Source organism: Biomphalaria glabrata, chromosome 11, assembly GCF_947242115.1.
Source record: "Biomphalaria glabrata chromosome 11, xgBioGlab47.1, whole genome shotgun sequence".
NCBI classification, from domain to species: domain Eukaryota; kingdom Metazoa; phylum Mollusca; class Gastropoda; family Planorbidae; genus Biomphalaria; species Biomphalaria glabrata.
This window is the reverse complement of record NC_074721.1, coordinates 6,017,340-6,044,928: the sequence shown is the minus strand read 5'-3', so window position 1 is coordinate 6,044,928 and position 27,589 is coordinate 6,017,340. Positions and strand designations below refer to the sequence as shown.

At 36.5% G+C, this 27,589-nt stretch overlaps 1 protein-coding gene across 2 annotated transcripts; it reads left to right on the top strand.

Moving 5' to 3' along the window:
* The first annotated feature begins 835 nt into the window (after positions 1–835).
* LOC106072495 (collagen alpha-6(VI) chain-like) lies at positions 836–26,000 on the top strand. Of its 2 annotated transcripts, none has more exons than XM_056004668.1 (15): positions 836–933; positions 3,010–3,099; positions 6,815–7,039; positions 7,734–7,757; positions 8,715–8,944; positions 12,678–12,840; positions 16,769–16,951; positions 18,316–18,345; positions 19,024–19,041; positions 20,195–20,206; positions 20,444–20,458; positions 21,509–21,723; positions 22,749–22,911; positions 23,569–23,749; positions 25,896–26,000. In XM_056004668.1, exons 2-15 carry the CDS (start codon positions 3,039–3,041, stop codon positions 25,903–25,905), a joined length of 1,530 nt encoding a protein of 509 aa, XP_055860643.1. In that variant the 5' UTR covers positions 836–933; positions 3,010–3,038; the 3' UTR covers positions 25,906–26,000. The 2 variants fall into 2 exon arrangements, with proteins under 2 accessions (XP_055860643.1, XP_055860644.1); XM_056004669.1 differs by lacking the exon at positions 836–933 and adding an exon at positions 1,056–1,074.
* Positions 26,001–27,589: the final 1,589 nt, after the last annotated feature.

Genomic DNA, 27,589 nt, shown 5'->3' with positions numbered 1-27,589 from the left:
GAAGTAAGAGACGGGCCGTGGTGATTTCTTACACATTGAATGGAATGGCACACGAGACCAAGTGATTTACATTCAGGACATTTCTACTACAACCTTATTTAACGTTTTATATTTGTAGAACGCCCCCTGAGTCCAATCAACTCTTTTGGGTATCTGACTTAAGTTGGGGAAAGAAATGGCGGTTGGTCATTGTGCTGGCCACACGACACCACGCTCGTTAGCCGTTGGCCAAAGAAACATATGACCTTAACATCATCTGCCCTATAGACCGCATGGTCTGAAAAGGGATCTTTACGTTTTGTTATAGGCCTATATAAGTAATTAAGATCATGTGTTGTTCCGGCTTTTGGATACGAATCGATACAAAACTGTTTACAAATTAAACCAGTCTTGCAAGTTGCAACAAATAAGTTAAAAAAACACTTTTAAAAAGCAAAGAAATGTTGATTAGATTTCAATTAAATTGCCTCCAATTTAGTAACATGACTTAAATGAAAGGAAACGGATCCCTTTATGAGCTTATTACTGAGTAAATGTTTGCTTAAGTTATTAAAACTGTTCGCTTTGCTTAAATTCTTAAATTCTGCTTTGTAGTTATATTCTACATTCAAACAGAACTTTGAAATACGAAGCCAGTAAAAATATATATATATTTATACATACCAAATTTTCCCCTGAAATGCTACAGATGTTGTGACGTAACGTTTACAATTTCTAAAGTATCAAACAAGGAAGACAAACAGAAAGTTAATGCCAAATTTAATTAAGTTTTGAGAACAATTGCAATAGCATAACTGGGGATAAAAATTGAGTTTTACATGTGTATCCAGCCAATGAGATGTTATGTGGGCAGGTGATGACTATATAAAGGAGCTTTGGTTCATTGACATTAGAGCGTTGGTAACGAAGCGACACCCCAGGTCTCGTCACACAGTAAGTATATGTTATTATTGTAGCTTTCGATTCATGGTCATTGGGTTGCAGCTCCAAACATCTAATATGCTTACAACTAACATGTTGTAAGTGTGTTATGGATTGTATGTGCCTCTTTCTGATGTGACTGTTAGAGAAAAGGTGGGCGGATGTTTTTGGTTGTATAGGCTGAATAGATTATGATGAAATCACGAGGCTGTTTGTCGTACTTCAGGTTAATAAATACTGATGTAAAACAGGAAAAAGGGAGACAAATCGAGACTCGTGTGACTGGCGTGTATTTTGTGTTTGTGTGTGTGTGTTATATTTTTATATATACAGACGTAGACGGCGAAAAAAATATCTTAATCGACCACCGGCGGACAATGGTTACACTTGCCCTTGTGTGTGGCAAAATATGGAAATACTGCATTTCACATTAGTCTTCGAAGACAAGCCTTATTTTTATTATTATTTTGTTTGAAGTATTATTACTTTTATTTTAAACAAAGCTTCTTCTATCAGCTCAATCTGCTCTGTCCGTCTAGTTCAAATTTCGAACACGTTATTTCTTCCACTCGGGTCTCGGATCAAGTTCAAACTTGCGAAAATCATGAATTGTTCCTAACGAAACATGCATCAGTCAGACAATTAAACAATTTGTTGATTTCAAAATTGGTTATTAATTAATTTTGTTTGCTATCAAAAGGCAGAAATAAGTAGTAGGGCTTACAGTATTGAGATATACGACTGTAAATGTGAATTTATTTCCCTTAGATACGTTTTGTTTTGTATAGGTACCTTTTATATTTCGCTTGTTTTTGTCTTATGTTTCTACATGCAAGTCATTGAAAGTTAAAAACTGTATTTATTTTTTTTATAAAATAAAAAATTAACGTTTCATTACGTAACAACATCTATAATATTTCAGGGAAAAATTTGGTATGTATAAATATAAAATTTTTTTCCTGGCTTCGTATTTCAAGGTTTAATTTAAATTATTATTTCTACATAAGAATATAACATGCCCACTCGGTTTTTTGGTTGTACCTGTTGTGTGGAGCTCCAACCTAATGACCAAGTAGATTAGCCAGTGGCGTAGCTAGGGAATTGGGTATCCGGCAGGCTTGGATTATGACATTTGATATCATGACATAGGATATTTTAAGTGATATTTAATGTAAAAAAACAAATTTTGGACACTCATCTGGGGACCCTCTCAAGTGGGGTCCCGGCGGGGAGATTGTCAAATTATGACCTCCTATCCCCCCACCCTAGCTGTATGTAGAAAGACGGGTAAAATATTAACTTACACAATTACAACTCACTTGAGCATGTCTTGACGTGCTCTCTTGCGTTCCTCGGCTTCCCCACTTCATAACTTTCACTCACCATGTCATGAACTCAACTATAACAGACGTTCTTAATTAGCGGGAATTCCCGCACTCCACTCCAATGTTGCTTTGTATTCTGCAAAACGTTGAGTAAATAAATTGAAGCGCCTGAAAATTGTGCGGACCGTCTTATGTGTAGATCATAAGATAGACTGCAAAAAGAACATTTGAATGATGCAAATTTATTGTATAATAACAAATCTTGTCTTCGAGTCCGAAGATGAATGTGGAATGCAGTAGTGTATAGAGCAGGGGTTCTCAGCCTGTGGATCGCGACCTCTCTTGGGGGTCGATTGCCGATTTGCAAGGGGTCGCCTAAGATGGATTGTTTTTGTCTATTCTTCTATTGCTGTATGTGTGGTGGGGGTGGGTGGTCGCGGTAGAGTGGGGATGGTAAAAATGGATCGCCGAGCTTAAAAGGTTGAGAACTCCTAGTGTATATATGTTGTGTATACTACGGGTAAAATATGGAAGCAGAATTTAAAGAATGCCATCCATTTCGTTAAAGAGGAATACTTTTTTTTTAATATTGAAAACCGCCTCTGCTTATACATTTCTTTAAGCTTGTTTCTATATTTAAAGACAAATTCTAACTATCTGAATATTGAGATCTTTTACAAACATATAAGTGCAATGAATCTTTCAATAGTTTTTTATCCATGTATTCATATCTTTGTTATTTCCCTTTAACTTCTATTTTAAGGAACTGGTTTACAAAAAAACAAAAACAAAATGAGAATTTTAAAGTGTATTGTTTTGGTTACACTGTTGGCTCAATCTAATGGATTTTTCAGTAAGTATTAGACTTAATTATAGTAAACCTAATTAGTTAATTGAAATATGACGATCGAAATGTTTGTGTATTTTATACAAATCAATATCAACTCATTTTGTCTGGTAAAACAACACTCTATTGCTGCCACACCCATTCTCGGATCAAGTTGAAACTTTGCACAATTATTTATTGGCAAAGATAATACAAGAATCAATAGAAACAAAATTAACCATTCAATGTTAATTCATTATTTGGATACCAACATGGTAAATCACTCCTTCAGTATTAACATAAATCACTGGCGGATCCAGGGGGGGGGGCGGTAGGGGCGATCGCCCCCCCACTCGGACGAATTATAGTATAGAATTCACACAATTTGTATGCGAATTTATTACTTTTGTTAATAATATATACTAATTATTTATATTTCAACCTATTTTTAGATTATTTCGCCCCCCCCCTTCTAGTATTTTGGCCGATTTGGTAGGGTCTGGAGGGGGCGATGGCATCAATCCGCCCCCCCCCCACCATAAAACTTTCGAGTGGGGGGGGCGGTCCTATTTATTTGTAGAAATCACAGTTTGCTAACAGAATCAATTAAATATCTATATGATTAAAACTTGTTATTGGTATTTTAACCGGTCTTTATAAAATTTCGTTCACCTGTTGGCCGATTGGAAGGGGAAGAGAAAATACCTCCACCGCCCTTCCCATCTAAACCCTTTCAGTGGGGGGGCTGTCCTACTTTTATGGAGAAATCATAGTATGTGAACAAAATTAGTCGAATATCTATATAATATAAACAGGTAGAAGTGCGATACATGCAATCCCCTTCCCCCCATCGGACAAATCAATACTTTTTCTTTTTGTATTATAGTAAGAAATTACAAAATTAAAAAAATCTGTCACTAATATAATTTATATATGTTATAAGGTAAATTCTTATATCGAGTCGCCCAACCCCTATTCTTTAATGCAAAATGCAATCAATAGCAGAAATTATAAAAAGGAGCGAGAATTAATAGTTTTCATTTTACCGCCCTTGCCCTTTCCAAACAGAGTTTGTGTAATTTGACATGAATTTATCATAACTATTTTAAGAAAGACTTTGCTTTGGAAAAGTTATAATTCAAACGAAATTTTTCAATATAACAGTCACGGTTGAGATGAGTTCAAAAGCCAGATAATCTTTTCCTAGTCGACTTTTTCCAACCTTTACTCTATCTCATATTTTTCTAGTTAAATAAATTTAGGACTATAACTCAACAATGTATGCTAGAATTTTATTGAATATTATTAATCGAATATTTTTTTTTCGGCGGCGATCCTCAAAACCTTAATCTAAATATGTGGGGTATCTAATCTTTTCAAAGAACAAATCGGTTTTATTTGCAATGTATTAAGGGACTATAAATTCATATTAGAATATTTTTCTCATTATTCAAAAGGCACTTTATAATAGAATGAATAATCAGCTGTAGGGCACGAGAATGCGTTATTGCAGTGAAGAATGCCAGAAAACGCTTTTAGCGTCGAGGCTTCGCCCCGAACCTCACTGATGAATAATAAGCTGTAGATGTCAGGAGAAGGCGTTTCAGCCGTGAAAAATGCAAGAAAACGCTTTTGGCGAAGCCCACTGATAAATAATGAGCTGTAGATGTCAGAAGAATGCGTTTCTGCAGTGAAAAATGCAAGAAAACTCTTTTGGCGTCGGGACTTCGCCCCGAACACCACTAATACGTAATGAGCTGTAGATGTCAGGAGAATGCGTTTCAGTTGTGAAAAATGCAAGAAAACGCTTTTGGCGTCGGGGCTTCGCCCCGAACACCACTAATAAGTAATGAGCTGTAGATGTCAGGAGAATGCGTTTCAGCCGTGAAAAATGCAAGAAAACGCTTATGGCGTCGGGGCTTCGCCCCGAAGCCCACTGATAAATAATGAGCTGTAAATGTCAGAAGAATGCGTTTCTGCAGTGAAAAATGCAAGAAAACGCTTTTGGCGTCGGGGCTTCGCCCCGAACACCACTAATAAGTAATGAGCTGTAGATGTCAGGAGAATGCGTTTCGCCCCGAAGCCCACTGATAAATAATGAGCTGTAAATGTCAGAAGAATGCGTTTCTGCAGTGAAAAATGCAAGAAAACGCTTTTGGCGTCGGGGCTTCGCCCCGAACCCCACTGAAGAAGCTTACAGCGCTCTCTCAGACCCCCAAGTTTGCAAGAGAAAGACTGTTTTTTTTTCTGTTTTTTTTCGCCGAAGATTGAGAAACAGTCTTATTTTATTCTCATATATCGAATATATATATATATATATATATATATATATATATATATATATATATATATATATATATATGATGTACGCACGTTTATGCATAGGGTTAGGGTTTACTGGGCGTTAGGGTTAGGGTTTGGAAAAAAATCGCCCCCCCCACTCCAAAGTTCTGGATCCGCCAGTGACATAAATAGCTAAATATGTATTGTTTTGTGCCCTTAGATCATGTACACATTATTTCTCCCACACCCATTCATTCCCTGCTCGGACCTGAGACAAAGTATTGCCTCTGCCACCTATCGAGAGTGGCAGGACCTATGGGAGGCTGAGACTCACAACAAACTCAGGCAGATTGTGGCGGATGTCAGGTGGCGGCCCACATCTAAGGGTCTGACAAGGTGTGGTAGCATGACCATGTCCAGACTTAGGATTGGCCACACCTACATCACACACTCTTTTGTGCTGAAGAGAGAGGAGACCCCACTTTGTGAGTACTGTGACTCTCGTCTAACTGTGGAACATATCCTCATCGACTGCCCCAGATACCAGGATATTAGGGAGAAATTTTTAGAACACACACCTTAAAAACACTATTCGACAATGTCGACCCTGGGAAGGGACTGGGCTTTCTCCGGGAGGTGAGCTTGTCTACGAAGATCTGATTTTTGAATTGTGAACATATAATATTTACATAAGATTTTTACCAAATTATTAAATTTTTACTACCTTTACTATTTTAACTGTGAATAGACCTTCTTGTTAATGATTTAACTGTACGGAATTTAAACCTTGTTATGTAAAGGGAGAGTGATCCTTAAAGGATTACGGGCACGACATGACCTAAATTGTGCCTAAACTCAAAACTCAAACTCTATTTATGGTACCGAACAAATCATACATCAATTTAAAATTCTTCTTTTTTTTTTTTTTTTGTTCATATCGAAAAAAAGGGGAAAAATACATTATTGAGAGATATAGTTGTAAGTCTTGAGTTCTTTCTCTTTTTAAAGCTTTTTTAAAAATATTTTTTTCCTTGTTTATATTTTATGTTCTTAACAATCGTTAAGAAATCTAGATTGTTACGTCCGCACACAGACCTCATTATTGTCATTACTAAAGCTGCTAAGGGAGGATACTATATTTTATATACTGTAATATTAATCAGAGATTATGAAGGTAACTACTATGTACTTACAGTCAGTGCTTTTTTTGTAAAAAAAAAAAAAAATAGGTGCCGGTAGTCAGTGATTAGGTGTCGGTACTAAGTGATGGATTTTAACAACTAATAAATTAATAATAAACGTTTAAATTCAAAAAAAGTATTAAAAAATTTCCCCAGATTCAAAAAGGTGCCGGTACGCCGTACTGGTGTTTACCATCACAACCTAAAGCACTGCTTAGAGTATTATGTAAGCCTTGGCTTTTGATTTTTTAAAGATTAAATATTCAATTTGTCTTTAGTCAACACTCTGGGTAATGTTGCTAAGACGATAGTTGATACCGCTGGAAAGGTCATAGGCACAGCGGGCAAGACTGCAGAGAATCTGGTGGAGACTTCCGTCAACACTGTAGGCAACGTGATCGACACTGGAGTCAAGATTGCGGGCAATGTGGTTGAAACTGTGGTCCACACTGGTGTGGATGTCTTCTGTGCGGTGGTGGGAGTTCTGGTACCATGCAGAGAAGGTAGGTTTAAAATGTGGTGTACGTTTAGCTACCATCTAGTGAAGATAGGAAAAATCTGGTGGGCGTTTAGCTACAATCTAGTGAAGATAGGAAAAATCTGGTGGGTGTTTAGTTACCATGTAGAGAAGGTAGGTTTAAAATGTTTTTGGCGTTTACCTACCACGTATTGAAGGTAGGTTTAAAATGTTGTGGGCGTTTAGCTACCATGCAGTGAAGATTTTCTTATTACGAGGTGATCTCAAATCCTGATGGTGGTTGAGCTATTGGTAACACTGCACTTTGTATACTCTCGTTTCTCTGAATTAATTAATGAATGTATATTCTGTAAGGTTTGAGTAATTACTTGTCAGTAATAAAATTTGCTGGTAACCCTTAGCTAGTTTGCAGTTAAAAATTCTAAATGCTGGCCAAAACTGATCCGAAACCTTTTTAATTTTTTGACTCATCGGCTTCATAAAGAGGGCAAATATATTTTCAACCATAGCTACTGCCCAGACTAGCATCTCATGCTCTACACGATGAACTATAGTCGTGCTAAGACTCAAGGAATCCAACAATGAAATTCGTTTAACTAGTATTGTTGTTATTAAATAATTAAATTATCATCTATGTACAACTAACAACCAACATTTATCTAATCATTAAACGTTTTGTATAATATAATAACACTAACATTTAATTACTTTTGTTACAGTATCAGGTGGCAGTGGATACAGTGGTAATGTATTTGTTTGTAAAATTAAATAAAAAAAAACGTGTGTTATAAAATGAATGAAATTGTTATGATTGTGAACTATAACTGTGTCAGACTCGGTATTTCTGTGGCATTAAACGCCTCCAGACACAATCTTTTCATGAGAAACTTCTCATACGACGAAATAGGAAGTCAGACATATATATATGCACTCTCTTCTCTTTTAAAGTGAACTCAAATTCTGATGGAGATTTCCAATTATCAGATTCCACCAGCTCCTAATGGGTAATTATAAGTCATTGTTTAGGCCACATGACATCCTTGTTAATAAACTTGCTTCAGACAAAAACAATATTTTATAAAACCCATGACATGGAAGTGCTTGAGATCCCTTTATTACATTCTTATGTAACTTTGAGATCGAGACGGACTTACTATTACAGTTCTTTTCATTTAAGTTTAGTTACTGTTCAATATATGTTCACTTAGAAAAGATACCAACAAGTAGCTAGACAGGCCTTAGAGTAGAACCCCCAGGGCAAGACATAGAGGAAGACCAAAAAGAACATGGCGACGCAGTGTACTAGATGAAGCCGAGAGGACAGGAAAGAGCTGGGAAGACATTAAAAAAACTAGCAAGTGACCGTAGAGAATGACGTGTTCTTACTAAGGCCCTATGTTCCATGAGGAAAGCAAAAGAAAGATGATGATGCTGATGATATAAATATTGCATTTAAATTAGAATTAAGCCGAAATAAATAGTCCTATTTAATTGAAGATGACTATAATAAACAATTTTAAATATTTTTTTTATTATGTCATTCTAGCCTCTAGCTCTTCATTTTAAGAAAATACTTATAAAATGTGTTTAAGATGAGGTTTAATAATATAAGTCTTGCGATTGAACATTACAAAACAAAAAATAGTTTAGCGAAAAGGAGATAATCTTCTACTTCTAATGGTATTCTGTTCAACTCACAGCCCCTCTACCCATCAGATGCAACGCCCTTGCTGACATCGTCTTTGTTGTGGATGCCTCTTCCAGCGTCGGGTCGGTCAACTTCAAGAAAGTCCTCTCACTGGTGGCCAACATGGTAGCATCCTTTACCTTCGGTGCCAGCAATGTTCGCTTTGGGCTGGTGGTGTACAGCACTGAGGCTCAGATCTGGTTCAATCTGGATGAGTACAACGTCGTCTATGAAGTGCAGAAGGTAATGGATTAACTCTTTCTCTCCATAATTATTTACCACATTCTGGTGGAATCAACGCTGGTATCGTCAGTTAGGAGAGAAAGAGTTAAAATGAATTTATTTAACTCTTTCTCTCCTAATATAACGATACCATCGTTAATTTAACCCATTAAATTAAATTAACTTTTGGTTTTATAAACTTTAACTTGTGTTACATAAAAAGAGCATGCATTTTAATCATAAGAGGGTAGAATGTGCAAAAGCAAAAACTGAACAAATCTGTCAGAACGTGAAAAATAATTACGGATATAAAGAGTTAAAAACAGGCCTGATGCATCACTGTCTAGCGCTCTTTATGTGTTTGAAATGTAACACCCTTTGAAAACACATGCAAAAGTATAGAGCGTGATTTTTTGGGGGGCGAACTTTTTTCTATGACGAATTTCCAGCCTTTTTTAATGGCCTCACTGCATTGCGACACCAAGTTTAATAATTGCCCTCTCATATATATTTCATATCCATTGGGCAAGGTGTTGAACGGATCTTTATTCATCTTCACCAACCCTTTAATCAGTTGGACTCTTGCAGCACCACACAAGATCTGTTGACCGTCTTTCTCCATTCCTCTGTCATTTGTCTTCGATAGAACCTCTTTCAATGGCCGGACGTTCCATTCTTTAATGTTGTCTTTCCATCACTTTCTCTGTCCGCCTCTTTTTGTCCTAGTACTGTTCCCTGAAGGAAGGTCTTTGCGAGCCATGAAGACCTTGTGACATGCTCATATAGTTTCAGTTTGCAAAGTGTTTGTTTTAGACAGTTGTTAGCAGATCATCGTCGGGTCCGATCGCTGAACTAATCATGTCTCTAATTTCTTATAATGCGGTCTTTGTAAGTTGTCCCTAGGACATTTCTAAAGCATCTCCATTCAATTGCTTTGATCCTCCTCTCTAGTTCTGCAGTGAGGGGTTAAGATTATCTCTCTAATCTTTTTCTTTTTGATGCGGTCTTTTTTTAAGGTGTACCTAGGACCTTTCTGTAGCATCTAAGTTCAATGGTTAGAATCCTCCTCTCTAGTTCTGCAGTCAGGGGTTAAGATTATCTCTCTAATCTTTTTTTCTTTTTGATGCGGTCTTTTTTTAAGGTGTACCTAAGACCTTTCTGTAGCATCTCAGTTCAATGGTTAGAATCCCCCTCTCTAGTTCTGCAGTCAGTGTCCAAGATTGACAAGTATTTAGTTAATTTTTATTACAATTTCTATTCAATGTTTTGGCTAACACTTTCTTTTTGAGATGAAAAAGTTCTAAAAGTAGCCAGAAAATTGAGTTGACTAGAAAAGATATAGAATATTTAGTGGTCTTGTTAAAATACTTTTTAAGTACTTCGGAGAATAAAAAAACTTAAACTGATTAACATTAATAACGAAACAATTACTGATGTGCATGTATTAAAATTTATATAAAAATAAAATATGTATACTTTGAAACTAGCAGCTCCTAGATCAATATCTAGATGTATGTAGATCGATGCATTGTAACAAATTATGTATACAAATATTGGCAAAAAAAATAAATTGTTTGTAAAATGTTTTACATGTTTCGGATGCTCCTTCAGATTTGAAGATAATCTGCTTCCAAATCCAAACCTCCTCCAAGACGACGCGGGGAGGGGGCAGAAGGCAGGGTTTGAACCCGGGACAATCCAGACTACCGAAAGATAGCCCAATGCGCATACCGCTCGGCCATGCAGCCATCCTATTGGTAGGGCTGGTTAGCAAAGTTGACAGAGCGTCGCGCTATTAAAGCAGGACATTTTATTTTTTATACATTTTTCTTAAAATAGTTTTTTGTTGTAAATATGTTCCATAAACAAAAAAGCAAAAAAGTTCTCTCTCTTTGAAAGAAAACAAAAAAAAAGAGATGTAACTGAAGAATGTACAAATAGGCCAACACTTTAACAAAGCAAAGACCTGTATAGATTTTCTTCACCGAATCATGTAATTAATATTAAATAGTGGCATCTCAAATATTGCAATTATACCTTGTGACCATGGAGAATCTTGGTTGAAAGGCATGATGATTTCGAGTATAAATTGTTTTGTTTTTATTGGTCAAATGGTTGAAGTAGAGTTACGCCCCTGTCATTGTTGCACAAACACAAAAGAAGGCTGGGTTTTAAGGTTTAAGAGTAGAAGTGATGTAGAATGTAGATTCATAGTTTGTTGTATATCGAATAGTCCAACATTTTGATGTTGTTGTTTACAGTTACAGTTTGTTCTGCTTTCAGTAAATGTACATTTTCTTTACTTAACTTATCCATTTTTTTTTAACTGAAGGACATACTATTGTGTCTATGATAAAACCATGTCAAGAGTAAAATAATCCGATTCCTTTTAGCTTAACGTAAATTCCAACAAACCAACTTCAATTCTTCATTCTTCCCTAAATACCATCAGTAACAAATGATAATAATAATAATTTTACTTTTTTAAAGCGCTGTTAACAAACAAAATGTAGGCTCAAAGCGCTGTAATAGCATTACAAACACAAACACGACATCTCATATCAAAAACTAATCTAAAAAAGTTTTAAACAAGTAGGTCTTAATGTTCTTCTTAAAAGTGGTATAGCATGTTGTCTGTCTGAGAACAATGGGGAGTGAGTTCCAAACCTTTGGTCCGTGCACTGAAAAAGCCCAAATGAAGAACAAAACAACATGAAAATTTGTTGCGCTATTTATCACCAGTCCTAGTCTTGGTCTCATGTATTAATGTTGTTACTTGTCGTTGACTTGTAGCACCAAACTGCTGGTAGACAACTAAATCGTTGTGAGCGTAATATATCTCAACTTATAAAGCTGCCTGGTCGTGCGGTTTGCGCACTGGACTGTCGTTCGGACTTATCGATGGTCCCGGGTTCAAACCCTGCCCGCTTCCATCCCTCGTCGTGCTGCGGGAGGTTTGGACTACGCAGTAATTTTCTTTAACTCTGAAGGAACATCCGAGACATGTGGAACATTTTACAATAAGCTTCAAATAACTTAATAACTTCCCTGTGAACAATACTAAATAGAATTTTTATTATAATGTAGACTAAATCAAGTTGATATGAGGTAAAATCAATGTTCTAAGACTTTGATAATAATATCTTTTAACTCTTTCTCTCCGTAATTATTTATCACATTCTAGTGGAATCAACGTTGGTATAGTCAGTTAGGAAAGAAAGAGTTAACAAAATGTAATTCACTACAATAATACAACCTTCTAGTTTCACGTCCTGGAGTGGTCTCCCCTAGACCAAGTGACGACAACGCCACCTATGCTGCATCATTCACAACCAATCGTTAACCACTTTCTACCCTCACCATAGAAAAATACACACACACACACACACACACACAATCCATAACAAAAGTTCCACTGTCTTGACATTAACGACTTTAAATGGTCAGCCCGAACTAACTGCCCACAGGCCATATCTGGCCAGTGACATGATCTCCTCTGGCCCAACAATACCTCTGCACATAGAACACAAGAAGCAGAAATAGGATTCGAACATTTTGTTTTGGCCGAGGCGCAGTTTGAAATGTATTAGGCTCAAGAACTTAAAAGTTCAGCCATCACTGAATAAAACATAACTTGTAGAAATATTATTATTGTCATTAGTTATAGAATGTCTAGAATAAATAGATACAAACTAGATCTACTTTCAACCTCAAATGTCAGAATGATCTACTTGGCGCTAAATATTTTTGTCAGAATATTCTGGAGACACCTTATGACGGGGGAAACACGTACACCGACAGGGCGCTGAATCTCATCAGTGACACCTACATGTTTGAGAACCACGCTGGGGGAAGAGAAGACGCCCCTGGCATTGTTGTCCTCATTACAGACGGGCAGTCTAATAACCCAACAGCAAGTAAGTGTTTTTAAATATTTTAATGAGTCGAAGAGGAATCAATGGTCTTGTTAAGAGATGTATAGAGATAAACTATATTCAAGACCGGATTTAAGCAGTCATAGTTTCTGGTCATGATGTTTGTGGTGTCCTCTTTCATAGTCTTAATTCTTAAATGAAAATATCGTCCATTCATGTTAAGCTCCTTCCATCTACGCTGTCTAAGGAGTATCTATAAGGTGCGTTGGTCCGACCACATACCAGACACAGAAATCTGTCCAACATGCACAGTATCAATGCGACAGTCAAAAGGTCCCAACTTCGATGGGCGGGACATGTAGTCCGCATGCAAGACAATCGCCTTCCCAAGCGACTTCTGTACGGGGAGTTGTGTGCAGGAAAGCGCTCCCAATACAAGCGCTACAAAGACACTCTCAAGAGCTCCTACAAGGAATGCAATATCGACATTCACGGCTGGGAAGCACTAGCTCTCGATCGCTCCTCATGGTGTGAAGCTGTAGGTCTCGGAGTCTCAAGACTTGAAGCAAGAGGAGTAGCCAGGGGCGAAAGAGCGCCGAACCAACAAAAAGCTGAGAGAAGAAGCAGTCCTATCTGAAACTGACCTAACCCACCCATGCCACATATGCAGCCGGCTTTTTAAAGCGAGGATTGGACTTAACAGCCATCTTCGAGTCCATAGGAAATGTAAAATGTGCTCATCTTCGACCACAAAGGAGGAGCTATATTATACATTATATATTATACCTTTTAACAGACCTTGTTCAATCAATCTTTATTACTGCAATTGTTAGCGGTTAAAAATATTTAATGTACCAGAAGTCATTTATCTGTACGAGGGAGACAACTATTTTCCCAGCATTGGGGGAGACGTCAAAGGAAGGTGAAGGCTAAGGTTAGCCGGGGTCAGGGGTGGAGACGTCAAAGGAAGGTGAAGGCTAAGGTTAGCCGGGGTCAGGGGTAGATGGAATGACCTCAGGGCCTAGTTTAAACAAACACCCTTAAGTCACGTGCTTCCCCATTTATTCTATACAACTTATGTGCTTCCCCATTTATTCTATACAACTTACGACCGAATTCGAATGAAACATGGATATCACGTGACCGTATTTTTAGTTGTTTTATCCAGGGATATTACGTGACAGTTCATTTTGGTGAATGAGGTCAAAATCAGGTCAGTCCCCATGTGGGTCCTGATAGAGTAAGTAAGGCCAGGAGTGTCACGCTAAAGTTGTGTTTGAGTGATTTTCTTTACGAAGAAAGTTTTAAATCTATAGTGTGCCCCATGTGTTTTGGATTAAATTTATGTCAAGTATATTAAAATAAAATCACAACTAACAATCCAGGTGTGTCATTAGTCGAATAATATAGAAGAAGTGTTTTTTTTTGTATTTAGTGGTTTTTTTTTACTTAGTGGGTTTTTTATGAAGTTGTTTTTTATTTAGTGGGTTTTTTATTTAGTGGGTTTTTTATTTAGTGGGGTTTTTTTTACGTTTTGGATGCCCTCTTTTGAGAATTGTCTGCAAGGTCGTGACTATTCATCTTTGTGTACAAAGGAGACGCCTATGTTAGCTATTGAAACAAGGTGATCATTACATAACTTGAGAGAACCCTACGTCTCATAGTAGAGTACTTCTAGTAATGTTTTAATTATAATAGCCATTGCAAAAATAAAATTAAACAAATTTTGTATTTTTTTTTCTTTAAGAAAGCCTCTCAAGAAATACTTATTTCAATTTATATTTGGCTTTGTAAGAGCATCCATAGACAAGGGGCATAAAACTTGTAAATTAGAAGGCGGATTGCCTAGCCAAGTTATCTAACGTGATAAAGAAAAAAAAAGGGTTTTACAGGTGAACATTTTTAGCCGAAAATAAACCTAGTGAACGGGTTCAATGTATCTAACAGTATTTCGTTGGTTTTACCTCTTTTCGATAATATAATGTATGTTGTGAGGGTTGAAAAAAAATAACTCACCGATTCCATGTTTGCCGCTATCACTCTGATTGCAGATATCTGGCAGAGACACAATCTAGTTGTATTGAGTCAATAATCCCGGGAAAAGAAATACAATATTTCCAATCGAATTCACATTCACCGATTCACAAACATAAAAAAAGAAAACAATCTTCCATCTCTCAATCGAGAGAATCCAAAACGTAGGTTTCATAGCACACTTACACACTCGCCAGGGTCATTTTCGCCAGTCAGAATAAAGAAGAATTAAACTGATTCGCACGTGGAAAAAAAAAGGTTAGTAAGGTAGCTGAGTTGCTAAGCGCTAGGCTTCCGAATTTGGGGTCTGGGTTCGAATCTAGGTGAAAACTGGGATTTTGAATTTCTGGATTTTTAGGGCGCCTCAGAGTCCACCCAACTCTAATGTGTACCTGGCCACATGACACCCTGATCTTTAACCGTAGGCCAAAGAAACAGTTGCCCAATAGATATCAAGGTCTGAAAGGGGAACAGAATATATACCACAGAGGACTCTCTGAGTGTGGTGCTTTTATCGATGGTATAAATAAGTTAATGTAGTGACCACTGCCTTTTAGAGGACAAGCCTCCTCACTTTTTATTAGTTTAAAAAAAAAACACTTTCCAGTCAAGGTCACCAGCCTGTCAGCAGAGCTTCACCCCAGTCCACTCCGTTACATTACCCCCTCCCACCCCTTTTCCTACACTAGCCTTGCACATTAACACTGACCCTTATAACCTCTAGACAGGTAGCCGAGACATGGGCACAGCGTGATAGAAACACACCTTTATCAACATATCATTAACAAATTTAAAACCTAAATCAAGTTTATTTCGGGAGTCGTAACATTTTTCCTTTCTTCATAATGGGCAAACAAACATACGCGAGAGTATCCTTACTAAAGGGAAACTCCGATGGTTTTGACAATTTTTGATATAATATGTGTTTTGATTTATTGATAATGATTATATGATTCTTTTTTTTTCTTTGCAATAATAACTTAGTAATTGATGTTTTTTCCGACGTAATTTTCTTGCGCATCCAAAACAGTCAGACTTTCAACGAGTTTATATGTGACATCACAAATGTGTTTTAATCTATTGACTTATTGTATAACAGGAGACCATACAGCAAAGTTTACATTCTCGTAAAAGAAATATATCTTGGTCTATTTAGGATCTTGTAAGCAAAGAAAAAATGCGTATTAAAAGTAGATTTACATGCTTGACTAACCAAGGCAGTGTGTATTGTCTCGCCAGACCACTCAACACACAACAAACACTATCGCTTGGTTGTCTTGTCATGACCGACTACACGTAGTCTCGACTAGCCTTACACTGACCAGTTTGTTCGAATCATTCAGACACACGATCTATTTACTACTTGGGACAGAGAGAGGCTTCTAAATGTTACTCTTTTTCTCGAGTTAATTATCCTAATGCTTTTAGATCTATCTATGTACACATGTAAATATATATATATATATATATATAACTGTATCATTGCTCTGGACTAGACCGTCACTAAGTCTAACAGCTACTGTAAGCATGAAGCGATACGGTTGGTCAAATCTAGTTTCTCTTTCAGTATTGTTGAGGGGAAGTGACGTATCAACTAGCTTAAAACAAAATCTCAAAGAACTCCGTTTTTTTTTTTGAGATGTCAAGAATTTACTGACTAATTTATTAAATATTAATGTTTCTAAGCATTTAAATAAAAAAAATGGTAAAATGTTTTACTATTACAACTTTTTACGCAGAATTTAAATATGTCAATAACTCATATTTGAAAAACCATCGGAGTTTCCCTTTAATTAAAGACATTTTATGTAATACATTTCTAACGTAAGCATAACAGCTCAAATGACTTCTAGTGATTTTGCTAAGTAATTGAAAAAATGTAAGAGTCAGAGAAATACACAGAGATTGAAAGTAAATTTTGTATTCTGTTTAACAGCTCTGAGTGCCGCTAAACGTCTCAAAGACCACGACGTCACTATCTTCTCCGTGGGTATCACCTCCAGCATCAAGGAGTCAGAACTCCAGGGAGTAGCCAGTAGGGCTGAAAACGTTTTCAAAGCCACAGACTTTGACGCCTTGGCCGGTATTCTTGGCCTGATCGTGGACAAAACATGTGTAGGTCAGTGAAGTTAAGTCATTTGTTGTTATAAAGTAATGTGAACATTTTGTAACATCACAATAGACCAGTATTTCCCAAACTGTGTATCGCGGAACCCTAGTGTTCAACAAACTGATGCAGTGATGCCCATCTCTATTCAGTCTCCGGGCCATTTTAATTACTAACACTCATGTCGCGGGCAATATCTCCAAAAAGGTGCCAGAAATTTAATTAAATTGACCTCATATTATTTTATTAGAAACCCATGGACTTAGTACTTACATTAATTAATGGGATATTTGAGGTTTATAATGGCTTCATTTCTCTCCTTAAAATGTGAGCAACTTTGTAATCGTGATTTTTTTTTCTTTTTTTTTTTTTTTTGTGTGTGTAAAATGGGGGGGGGGAGATTTTCTAAACTTTGTGCTGACGTTCCGGCGGGCCAGATGGAACCACGTAGCGGGCCGGATCTGGCCCGCGGGCCATATTTTGGGCATCACTGAACTAATGGAACAATTAACTAGAAAGTCACCATGTGAAGTAATCTCACTAAAAAATAAGCAAAGTGTTCCGCTAAATACTCAGAATGTACGAAATGTTCCGTTAAGGAAAAAGTTTGAGAAACACTGTAAAGAGAGAACTCTTTCATCTCCAATTAAAAAAAAATATTTTGCCTATTGATTTCTTGGTAATAATGTCCCCTTTTTTATATGAAAAAAACATCACAACTCACTTTTAGTGAAAACTTTCTCGTCTTCTACGACATACTCTTAGGCAGTAAAACAGCTATCACAGTATATATTCCTCTTCTTATTGATAGACCTTGTTTTCTAACTACATGTGACCAAAACTAATAATAGACTTATTGAGTACCAATAACGTTTTCAGCAAATATGTATGAGCTCCTCAATTCCGTAGAGTGTTCACCAAGTGTTTAATTTGCGCCCTTTTATGACCTTTGACCTAATGGAAGGAACTTTGACCCAGAGGCTAGGAATGAGGAGTTGGCTCTTCACCCACTTTTCTGTCTCACATTTCAATTGCATCCGTCTATTGTGAGTCGGGTTTTTTTAGCCCCAACTGGGTTCCCTCATTGCAGCGAGGCCGGAGACCGAACACTTTAGAATTTCTCTATGTTCCTATAATGTATAGCCTCTAGCGGTAAAAGAGCAGTCATTGAAGAGTGCGACCCAGTGACTCACCAACTATGTTTTAAGTTATGTATATAATAATGATGTTTTAAACAGTCTCACTTAAATTCCGAGTTATTTCCTTAATTCTTTACTTTACTTGTATTTGTTTTTGTTTTTTTATTTATTTTTGGAAATTATAATAATACCTAATATTAAACCATCCTTCAAGAATTATGAACATTATATTTTCAGCCAGTAGAGGAACCAAGGAAGTCATACAAGGTAACAAGGTTTAGTCAATAAAATGTTGTTGCTATTACACTGTATGTTCATAGCATCTTTTAAAAATTGTCATAATAATAACAGCATGTCGTGATCATCCATACTATTAATATTGACTATAACTTCTATAGTGCATTCATTGGCACTGAAACCATGGAGAGAAAGGGGGGATTTATTGCTCACTGACCCATGGATAGTAGAGACCCAGAGGGACCATTGAAAGATAGTCGCTTCTTAGCTTACTTGTACATGCATTAGAAGGTGACGACGTGATTATTTATAAAGGGTGACGACACGATTACTATTAAAAGGGTGACGACATGATTAATTATAAAAGTGTGACGACGTGATTTATTTATACAAGGGCGATGACATGATTATTAATGAAAGGGTGACGACATGATTATTTATAAAAGATAACACATTCATTGGAATGTCTTTTTTAAATGTACTAATACAAACAGAATGACCTAATTTGTTTTGTAATAATCAACCTTCTAAAGGAGAGGGGCCATTGTAACATTCTTGTTTTAGGGGCCACGGATACCTTGCTACCCCCAACCCCATTAGTGTATGTGATTATAATGGGATGTTTTATTTTTTTCTGTGATGTTACGATACATGTAAACTCCGACTAAATTATATAAATACATTTTTTCTTCTTTTTTTCCTTTTTAGTTTCTACACCCAAGACTAGTAAGTATGAAAAAAAAAGATTGAATTGTAAATTTATTGCCACAAACAACTTATATATAGGTGTTGCCTTGAGTAGTTGTGCGGGCGCGTTGTTTAGGTGTTGGGTAGCTGGCGTGCCTTTCCAAGCCCTAGTCCAGTTAATGTCCATCAGGAAGACCATAACATCTATCAGTGGAGATTCTTAACTCAGAAACTACAAGCACACTCTCGATGAAGAATCAGCTCTATTAAATAGTTAAAAATGAATTTATTGAGCTACTGAACACTACAAGAAATAGGCTAAAAAGTATGTCAATTCTATCGACTTACACAGGTGAAGATTTAGACTTGATAAGGCCCTATGCTAAATGTGATATGGGCACCTTGTAATCGAGATAAAGCCATTTCTCTTGTTCTTTCTTCTTGCTACCCTTTCGACAAACCTGTTGACCAGGATCTCAGCCTATCATAATACCCGGGGTCAGCTGTACAATAACTGGGTACTCCGAACAGAGACAATTCAATGTTTAATATACCATATGCTAGAACAAACTCGTGCTCGATCTTCCCTAGTGCCATTAGAGAATTGAATGGGTTGCCTGAATCAGCCAGGAAAACAAACAACTTTGCAGATTTTAAGTCATTAACATGCATGACTAGAATGACAATGAAATGCTTAGGACGAAATTATCTTCTTTATTTTTTAATCAACGTCTGTAATAAGATATGGTAAGATAAGATAAGATAAGAATGGATCTAGCTAAATTTACTGAATGCTTACACGTGAAAAGCTTTATGACAGAAGACTGCCAGAGGAGAATGTAACTCTTCCTTTCAAAACACAACTTTCATGCTATTGAATATTCAAGAAAAGTTAAACTAGAATAATACACACAACTAGATAGACACACAAAGATAATCTATGAATTATATTGATAATCTAATTAATTTTCAAAAGTAGCCTACTTGCTGTATTGTCGACAACAAACAGAATAACTTACAGTCTTACACGCTTTATATTCTTACTAAAAACTCCAAATGTTTTCATGTTTACACAAAATATACAGGAATATTTTAATGACCTTTATAAACATTAGTACCTATTTTTTGGATAAATAATTTAAAATTTCTTTATTGCAAAAGTTTTATTTATTTATTTATTTTATTTAACCAGCTGCTCAACCAGGTAAATTAATATTTTTATTTTTTACTATCAGCACTAGAAATTGTTGAATTTGAAATAAAATTTTAATAGCATTAATAAATTAATGGTGTTCTAATTCAACACTGGTAACACAGTATTTTTACACACGATTTATCAATAGATACAAAAGTAAATTTATGCATTTGTTATTTAATAAATAATGTAACCTTACACTTGTAAACTATTTAATGTTTTCATTTTGTGTATCTTGGTTTCTAGCACCAATAGCACCAGGTAAGCTCATTTTTTTATATTGAATTATTTATTTTTAGATTTTGTGTTGTTTGATGAAGTTTCGCACGTATCATCAGAAATGACGATTATCCAATAACATTTTAGAACAACCAAACTTGAGACATCGAGACGACAGTATGAAGTGTATACCTTACGACCCTGCAGCCGTGATTCCCAATGTAGATAGATCTATAGCTATGAATAAGAAAATGATTCCTACTAAACATACGTATGTACATAATGATTTTGTCTCGTGTTGAGTTCTTATCAGCTTTTCAATTTTGAAGTTTAGGAAACGCATGCATCTAGAAGTTTAGGATCTCAACATGTCTAAATAGAGTTCTACTGATTGATTGTTAGTGGGTTAATAACGTTTAATAATTATGTTCAGTGATGTCTAACCTGTTTGGACCTCGAGTCATTATACATTTCCAACACATGTCTTCAACCTTTGGGTCTTATACATTTCTGGCATATGTCTTTCGACTTTTGGGTCTTGTGTATTTCCAACTCACGTGTTTCAGCCTTCAGGCCTTATACATTTCTGGCAGTCTTTCGGTCATCATACATTAGACATTTCCGACACGTGTTTTTCGGCCTTTGGGCCTTATACATTTCTTAAGGCCCTCAGCTACTGCAGCGGAGGCGGCCTTAGCAGTGCGCGGGGCACTGGGCTAGTATAAAATTAATGACACGAATATTTTTGCGATGGGCTGACAGTGTAAAAAGATTCTCTTTATAGCGCCCCTCCTCCCCAAAGCGTGGCCGCTTCTGTATTTGAGATATGTGACTCACTTATATTTAACATAAGCCAATTTATTCTTTTTCTTTTTCTTCAAAGCTATTTGTTTTCCGGGGGGTTGGGCATCAGGCAAGTTGGTGCCGAAAGCTATGCCTTATGTTATTTGCCTATAGGCAAATCCAGCACTGCTGATCCCTTCCCTTTTTATAGATCATGTATTTGTTTTAGACTTAGATCAAGAGCTACACTTCATAACTTGAGACTCCCTGGTTTTATTTAATATCGTTACCTTGTACTTCTCTTGCAAGCCTGTAAGACAGTGGCCGACATTCTCTACGTCATCGACTCCTCTGGAAGCATTGGTCCAGTCAACTACAACAAGCTCTTGCAGTTTACTGTAGACCTGACCCAGAATTTCAAGATTGGAACCGCCGACGTACTTTTTGCTGGAGTCGTGTTTAGCCACACTGCTAAGAAAATGTTTGACCTCAAGGACAACCCAACTCAAGACTCATTGAAAAAGGTAATCTAGTAGCTAGATTCAGAGCCGGCCTAACGAATATCGGGGCCTAATATAATGAATGCTTGCAAGGCCCCGCTTTTAAATTTCTTTACGATAACAACAATTACTATTAATTGGATCATTATACCAACATTTTTTATACAACATGCATAGGAAGCAACTCAAACGCAATGGGCGCCTTTGGGTTAATTAAATTTACGTTAATCGTAAGATAGACCTACACTAAATATGTTAACCCTTTTAGTCCTACATCTTCAAAAGCTGTGCCCCTGCCTGGCTGGTCTCTTTTTAGAGACATTTTTTTAAAGACCACATGAAAACCTTCAAAGATAAATCGCAGTCTCGGAAGTATGGTGGGAAGCGTGGTTGAGAGGCTAAGTTATACTATATACTTGAACTTGGCTTGTCTTGGCTACCTGACTCGGGCAGAGTTGCGTTTACTGAGCGCCTAAAGGCAGCGCGGAAAACCAACTCCTAGATACCCTCTCCCCACCACAGTACTTTTCTCGTAAATCCTCAATCGTACTTAACTTTAAATATAATTCAAAAACTTTAATGGATCTATGGGGCATAAGATGTAAAGACCACCTGTTTCTGCGGTCCATGGTTAACGAGGATGTCATGTGGCCAGCACAACTACCAGCCGCTTATACTTTTCACAACTAATGTCAGGTACCAATTTGAGTGGTTGGACTCAGAGGGCCCAAAAAATCCCGAAATTCAAAATCCCAGTTTTCACCCCCTCCGTTTTGAAAGCCAATCCCTTCACTATTTGGTCACCACGGCCACGTTTTTCTTTCCTTTATATGGCCACCACATTGCTTCATATAGTTTTCCTTCTTTATCTCTATTACTGAATTTTATTGTTTAACGAACGAGGACGGGATCCTAATAACAATTTGAAATGTAAACAAAGAGAAGATTACTCTGATTAACTTTTAGTGTGAAAATCCCTTAAGGTGCTGTTAAAAATGTACAACTTTAAAGTATCTTTAGATTTAAACCTGCAGACCTTTCACTCACAGGCCTTGCTGAACACGCAGTATATGAACTCTACCACCCACACTGACCTCGCCCTTGACCTTGTGGCTAACCAGACCATGTTCTCTACTGCTTCTGGTGGTCGCAGTAACGCTCGAAAGATTGTCATCGTCTTGACTGACGGCTTGTCAAGTAGCCCCGAGAAAAGTAAGTCGCTTTTTTGAAACGCTTTTTCTAGACTGAAGTCCTTTAGTGGGAAATAAGGGATCCCGGGATATGTGAATCAAACTGACTATAAAATCTCTCAATTTCAAAGATTAAAAAAAAACTCTCTGAATTATAAGTACTTGATTCACATTTTGACTATTTACACGCGTTTCTGATTTTACATATTTGATCACTTTGAAAATGTGGGGAAATAATAAAGAAAATAAATTTTGGACAACTCAATCATCATTACAAAGCTTATAATAACTCACTCTGTCTGTCTGGTGGATTCTTCTATATTTTTTCCCCACTTCCCATTCTACGATCAAAATTAAATTTTGCACAATTATTTATTGTCGATAACAACACATGGATAAGAGCAATAAAATAATTAGTTAATTGATTAGTGATAGTATACCAATTCATTCTATTTAGAACAGGGGAGATAAAAATGCTATATTGAGATTTATGGCAGGTATTTTACAGTGCTCTTTCTTTGCTCACTATAAACATTTTTTTTTTTTTATTTTGCTTGTTTTTGAGCTATATCTGTATCTTTGGCATACCCAGTAATACAGATATATAAAGTAAAATATATTTTGTATATATAATAACTTTTAAAAAACGAATGCGTGTCTGATGCTATCTTATTTTTAGCTCAAGTGTCTGCAGCACGCCTTAAGTCACGTGGTATCATCATAGTCAGTGTGGGCATTGGACAAGCGGAAGACGCTGAGCTGAAGGGAATGGCCTCCACTGCAGACGATGTCTTTAAGATCGCCTCTTTCGACGCACTGTCCCAGATTAAGCAGCAGGTCATCCAGAGAGCTTGTCTTAAGTAAGTCTTAGATCAAGCAGCAGGTCACACAGAGAGCTTGACGGGTGTTGGGAATAAGGTTGCCCGAAAAGATACTTATTGTGGTAGAGAACAAGCAAAATATATTTATTTCAATAAATTAAAAAGCGAAAATGGAGCTACGAAAACTAACTACAACTGTTGCGAGGCAGCACTTAATTGGATTAGAGAACAATTGTTATAGAAGGCCTCAACACTGACCTGCAAAGTCAGAACCTGTGGGCAGTTTAGGCCAATATCATGTTGCTACGTCGTACAGACTTTGACTTGGCAACGAGCTGTTGATCTACTACCCACAGGTTGTGACGCTTCAGGTCAGTGTTGAGGCCTTCATAACGAATGGTCTCTTTGGAGTCCGCAAAGAAGAGGGAAAGTGGTCAAGCCCAAACAAACCTTGGAAGAAAGAGGGAAAGTGGTCAGGTCCAAACAAACCTTGGAAGGAAGAGGGAAAGTGGTCAGGTCCAAACAAACCTTGGAAGGAAGAGGGAAAGTGGTCAGGTCCAAACAAACCTTGGAAGGAAGTGGGAAAGTGGTCAGGTCCAAACAAACCTTGGAAGGAAGTGGGAAAGTGGTCAGGCCCAAACAAACCTTGGAAGGAAGAGGGAAAGTGGTCAGGCCCAAACAAACCTTGGAAGGAAGAGGGAAAGTGGTCAGGTCCAAACAAACCTTGGAAGGAAGAGGGAAAGTGGTCAGGCCCAAACAAACCTTGGAAGGAAGAGGGAAAGTGGTCAGGCCCAAACAAACCTTGGAAGGAAGAGGGAAAGTGGTCAGGTCCAAACAAACTGAGAATGCTGGAATGACATGGGAATTGATGAAAAGCTGCTCAGAGCTGATATAGGTGGAGATGTGAGGTTGCTGCCCTAAGCTTCCCTTAGGGGCCCACAAGTAATGTCAAGCAAGTCAGTCGTTGAATCAGATATTATGTAAATATGTGAGAGAGCTTCGTGCTTCCCTTTCCAGAACCTCAAACTTTTAAACCAAAAGTTATTGATTTTTCAGTATTTCGTTTAAGTGACAAAAGAAATATAAAGGGGCTATTACCGAAACATTGTAACATTATATAATCGTTCAATAATAGATAAGTAATGTGTGTGTCTACTTTACTCTCAAAAGTAAATAAAATGTCTCGTGGTTGTCGCTTTTAAGTCTATTTTTCTTTCTTTAACTCCTTCTTTTGTGACCTATGACGACAGATGTCTCCAATGTCTATGCTTTTCAATATGGTAAACAGAAGTGAAGTCTAGTGGCTCTTACTAAAAATGTATAAGTACTATTCATTTGGTTTAACAGAAGTGAAGTCTAGTGGCTCTTACTAAAAATGTATAAGTACTATTCATTTGGTTTAACAGAAGTGAAGTCTAGTGGCTCTTACTAAAAATGTATAAGTACTATTCATTTGGTTTAACAGAAGTGAAGTCTAGTGGCTCTTACTAAAAATGTATAAGTACTATTCATTTGGTTTAACAGAAGTGAAGTCTAGTGGCTCTTACTAAAAATGTATAAGTACTATTCATTTGGTTTAACAGAAGTGAAGTCTAGTGGCTCTTACTAAAAATGTATAAGTACTATTCATTTGGTTTAATAGAAGTGAAGTCTAGTGGCACTTACTAAAAATGTATAAGTACTATTCATTTGGTTTAACAGAAGTGAAGTCTAGTGGCTCTTACTAAAAATGTATAAGTACTATTCATTTGGTTTAATAGAAGTGAAGTCTAGTGGCTCTTACTAAAGTGTAGAAGTACTATTCATTTGGTTTAATAGAAGTGAAGTCTAGTGGCTCTTACTAAAGTGTAGAAGTACTATTCATTTGGTTTAACAGAAGTGAAGTCTAGTGGCTCTTACTAAAAATGTATAAGTACTATTCATTTGGTTTAATAGAAGTGAAGTCTAGTGGCACTTACTAAAGTGTAGAAGTACTATTCATTTGGTTTAATAGTATATTTCTTATTCGACGAGCAAATAATATCAATTTGAATTACTCAATCGAAGTACCGATGTGTAAAAAAAGTTGTGAGTTTGAAATCCTTTTTTTTTTAACTGGTAAGATAGTCTCTCATTTTATTTCAAGTTTCAATAACTTTAATGTGTCATCCAACAATCTGTTCGTGTCTTAACTTTTATTCAACAGATCTCGTTAAGACGTCAGCAACTGATGCAGACCAGGACACTAGATTATCTTGTATAGATCATGTAAACACAAGTGAAATAAATTTATTTTGAACTCTCCAAATAACTTTCCGAGTTTACAAAATATATTAAAAATACTTTTATATTTTATCTAGTTGTATAAATATATATATTATAATATGTACAACAGTAATTAGATTTTACTCCCATATTAAGCTATCCCTTAATTTGTTGGATGGTTAGAGCACCACACATGATCTGTCAACCGTCTTTCTCCATTCCTTGACAATAATCTCTTTCGATGACAGTATTCCCTGCACCCAGGAGAATTGATAAAGCTCTGATTAAGAAGTAAATTTATACGATTTACTGATGGCAGCCAAGAGATGAAGACCTAGACATCTCGAGGTATAGACATGGATTTACAAAACACCTAATTGTAAACACATTAGTAGTATATACATCATGTAATACATTTAAAGGAGTTAGCTCTACAAAGGAGCAATGCAATATGACGGATGTTTATTTGTGGTAATGATGTGTATTTAATCACCACAAAGAAAGAAGATAAAACAGAATACGATGAATTTCATACACAATGACTAAATGGTCAGTAGGTAAGTAGCAGTGCGGTCACAGTGAGCCCCACACTGTCATTGGCCCCGCGCTAATTCTAGGTTTAAGTTATTAAATTAAAACGTTATAACTAATATAATAACATGGTTTCCGCTGCTTCCTGATTTCCAGGGGCTCTTGGGAATCTCTTGTAATTGCAAAATATACGAAAAAGTCCTGGAAATCGCCTGAAATTAAAAATCTCCTGAAAACGCATAAAAAATCTCTTGAAAAATAGACAAATTTGTCATTTTGGGGTGTCAATCCTACGCGCGATTAAAAAAAAACTCATTTTCAGCTTTCATTTAATGTAAAGACAATGTATTTTCTAATACAAAATCTTAATTGACTTTGTGCTTATCCCTACCCAGACTGGGCCCCGCGCAATCCGTTTCGCATAGGGCCCGCAACTATTAGAGCCGGCCCAGGTAAGATGAAGTAATGGCTAAGTAATTTCAGGTACCCATTAGAGCTTGATAGACTCATCACTTTAAATATGTCTGACATGAATTGAAATGAAGTAAATAACTGATCAACTTCCAGGGAATATCTAAATCTACTAAATGTATAGTCTTATCTAACTTGTAACATACAGAAATCTGCAACTCTCTCAGACCAACAACTCCAATGTAAACCATGATGGATTTGGGGAAAGAAGGAATGTACATGTTATAGCATTTGGCAAGATAAGAATATGTGTTACATGGCTTATTAACTAAGATTGTTCAATCTCTTTTAATTTAAAAGTTTATTTTAATTGTAGATATCATTTTAGCTTTAGTATAGACAACAAAAAAAATTCACAACTTTTTACAACTAATTTTCCTTTATTTTCACTTTGGTGTAAATATTGTATATGCTCGTATTTTGTGACCCTACTTTTGGCTACAGATGAAAGGCAAAACTGTGCCATTATATAAATATCTACTATGAATGATATCCTTTGCTGTATTGGACAATGTTTAAATTATGAATTAAAATTCGTAATATAACTCCAATGTTATTACAAATTATTAATTTTTATAAATAGAAATTGTATTTGTAATTAAGTGGGTGAGTGTGTTAAAAATGAGATGGCGA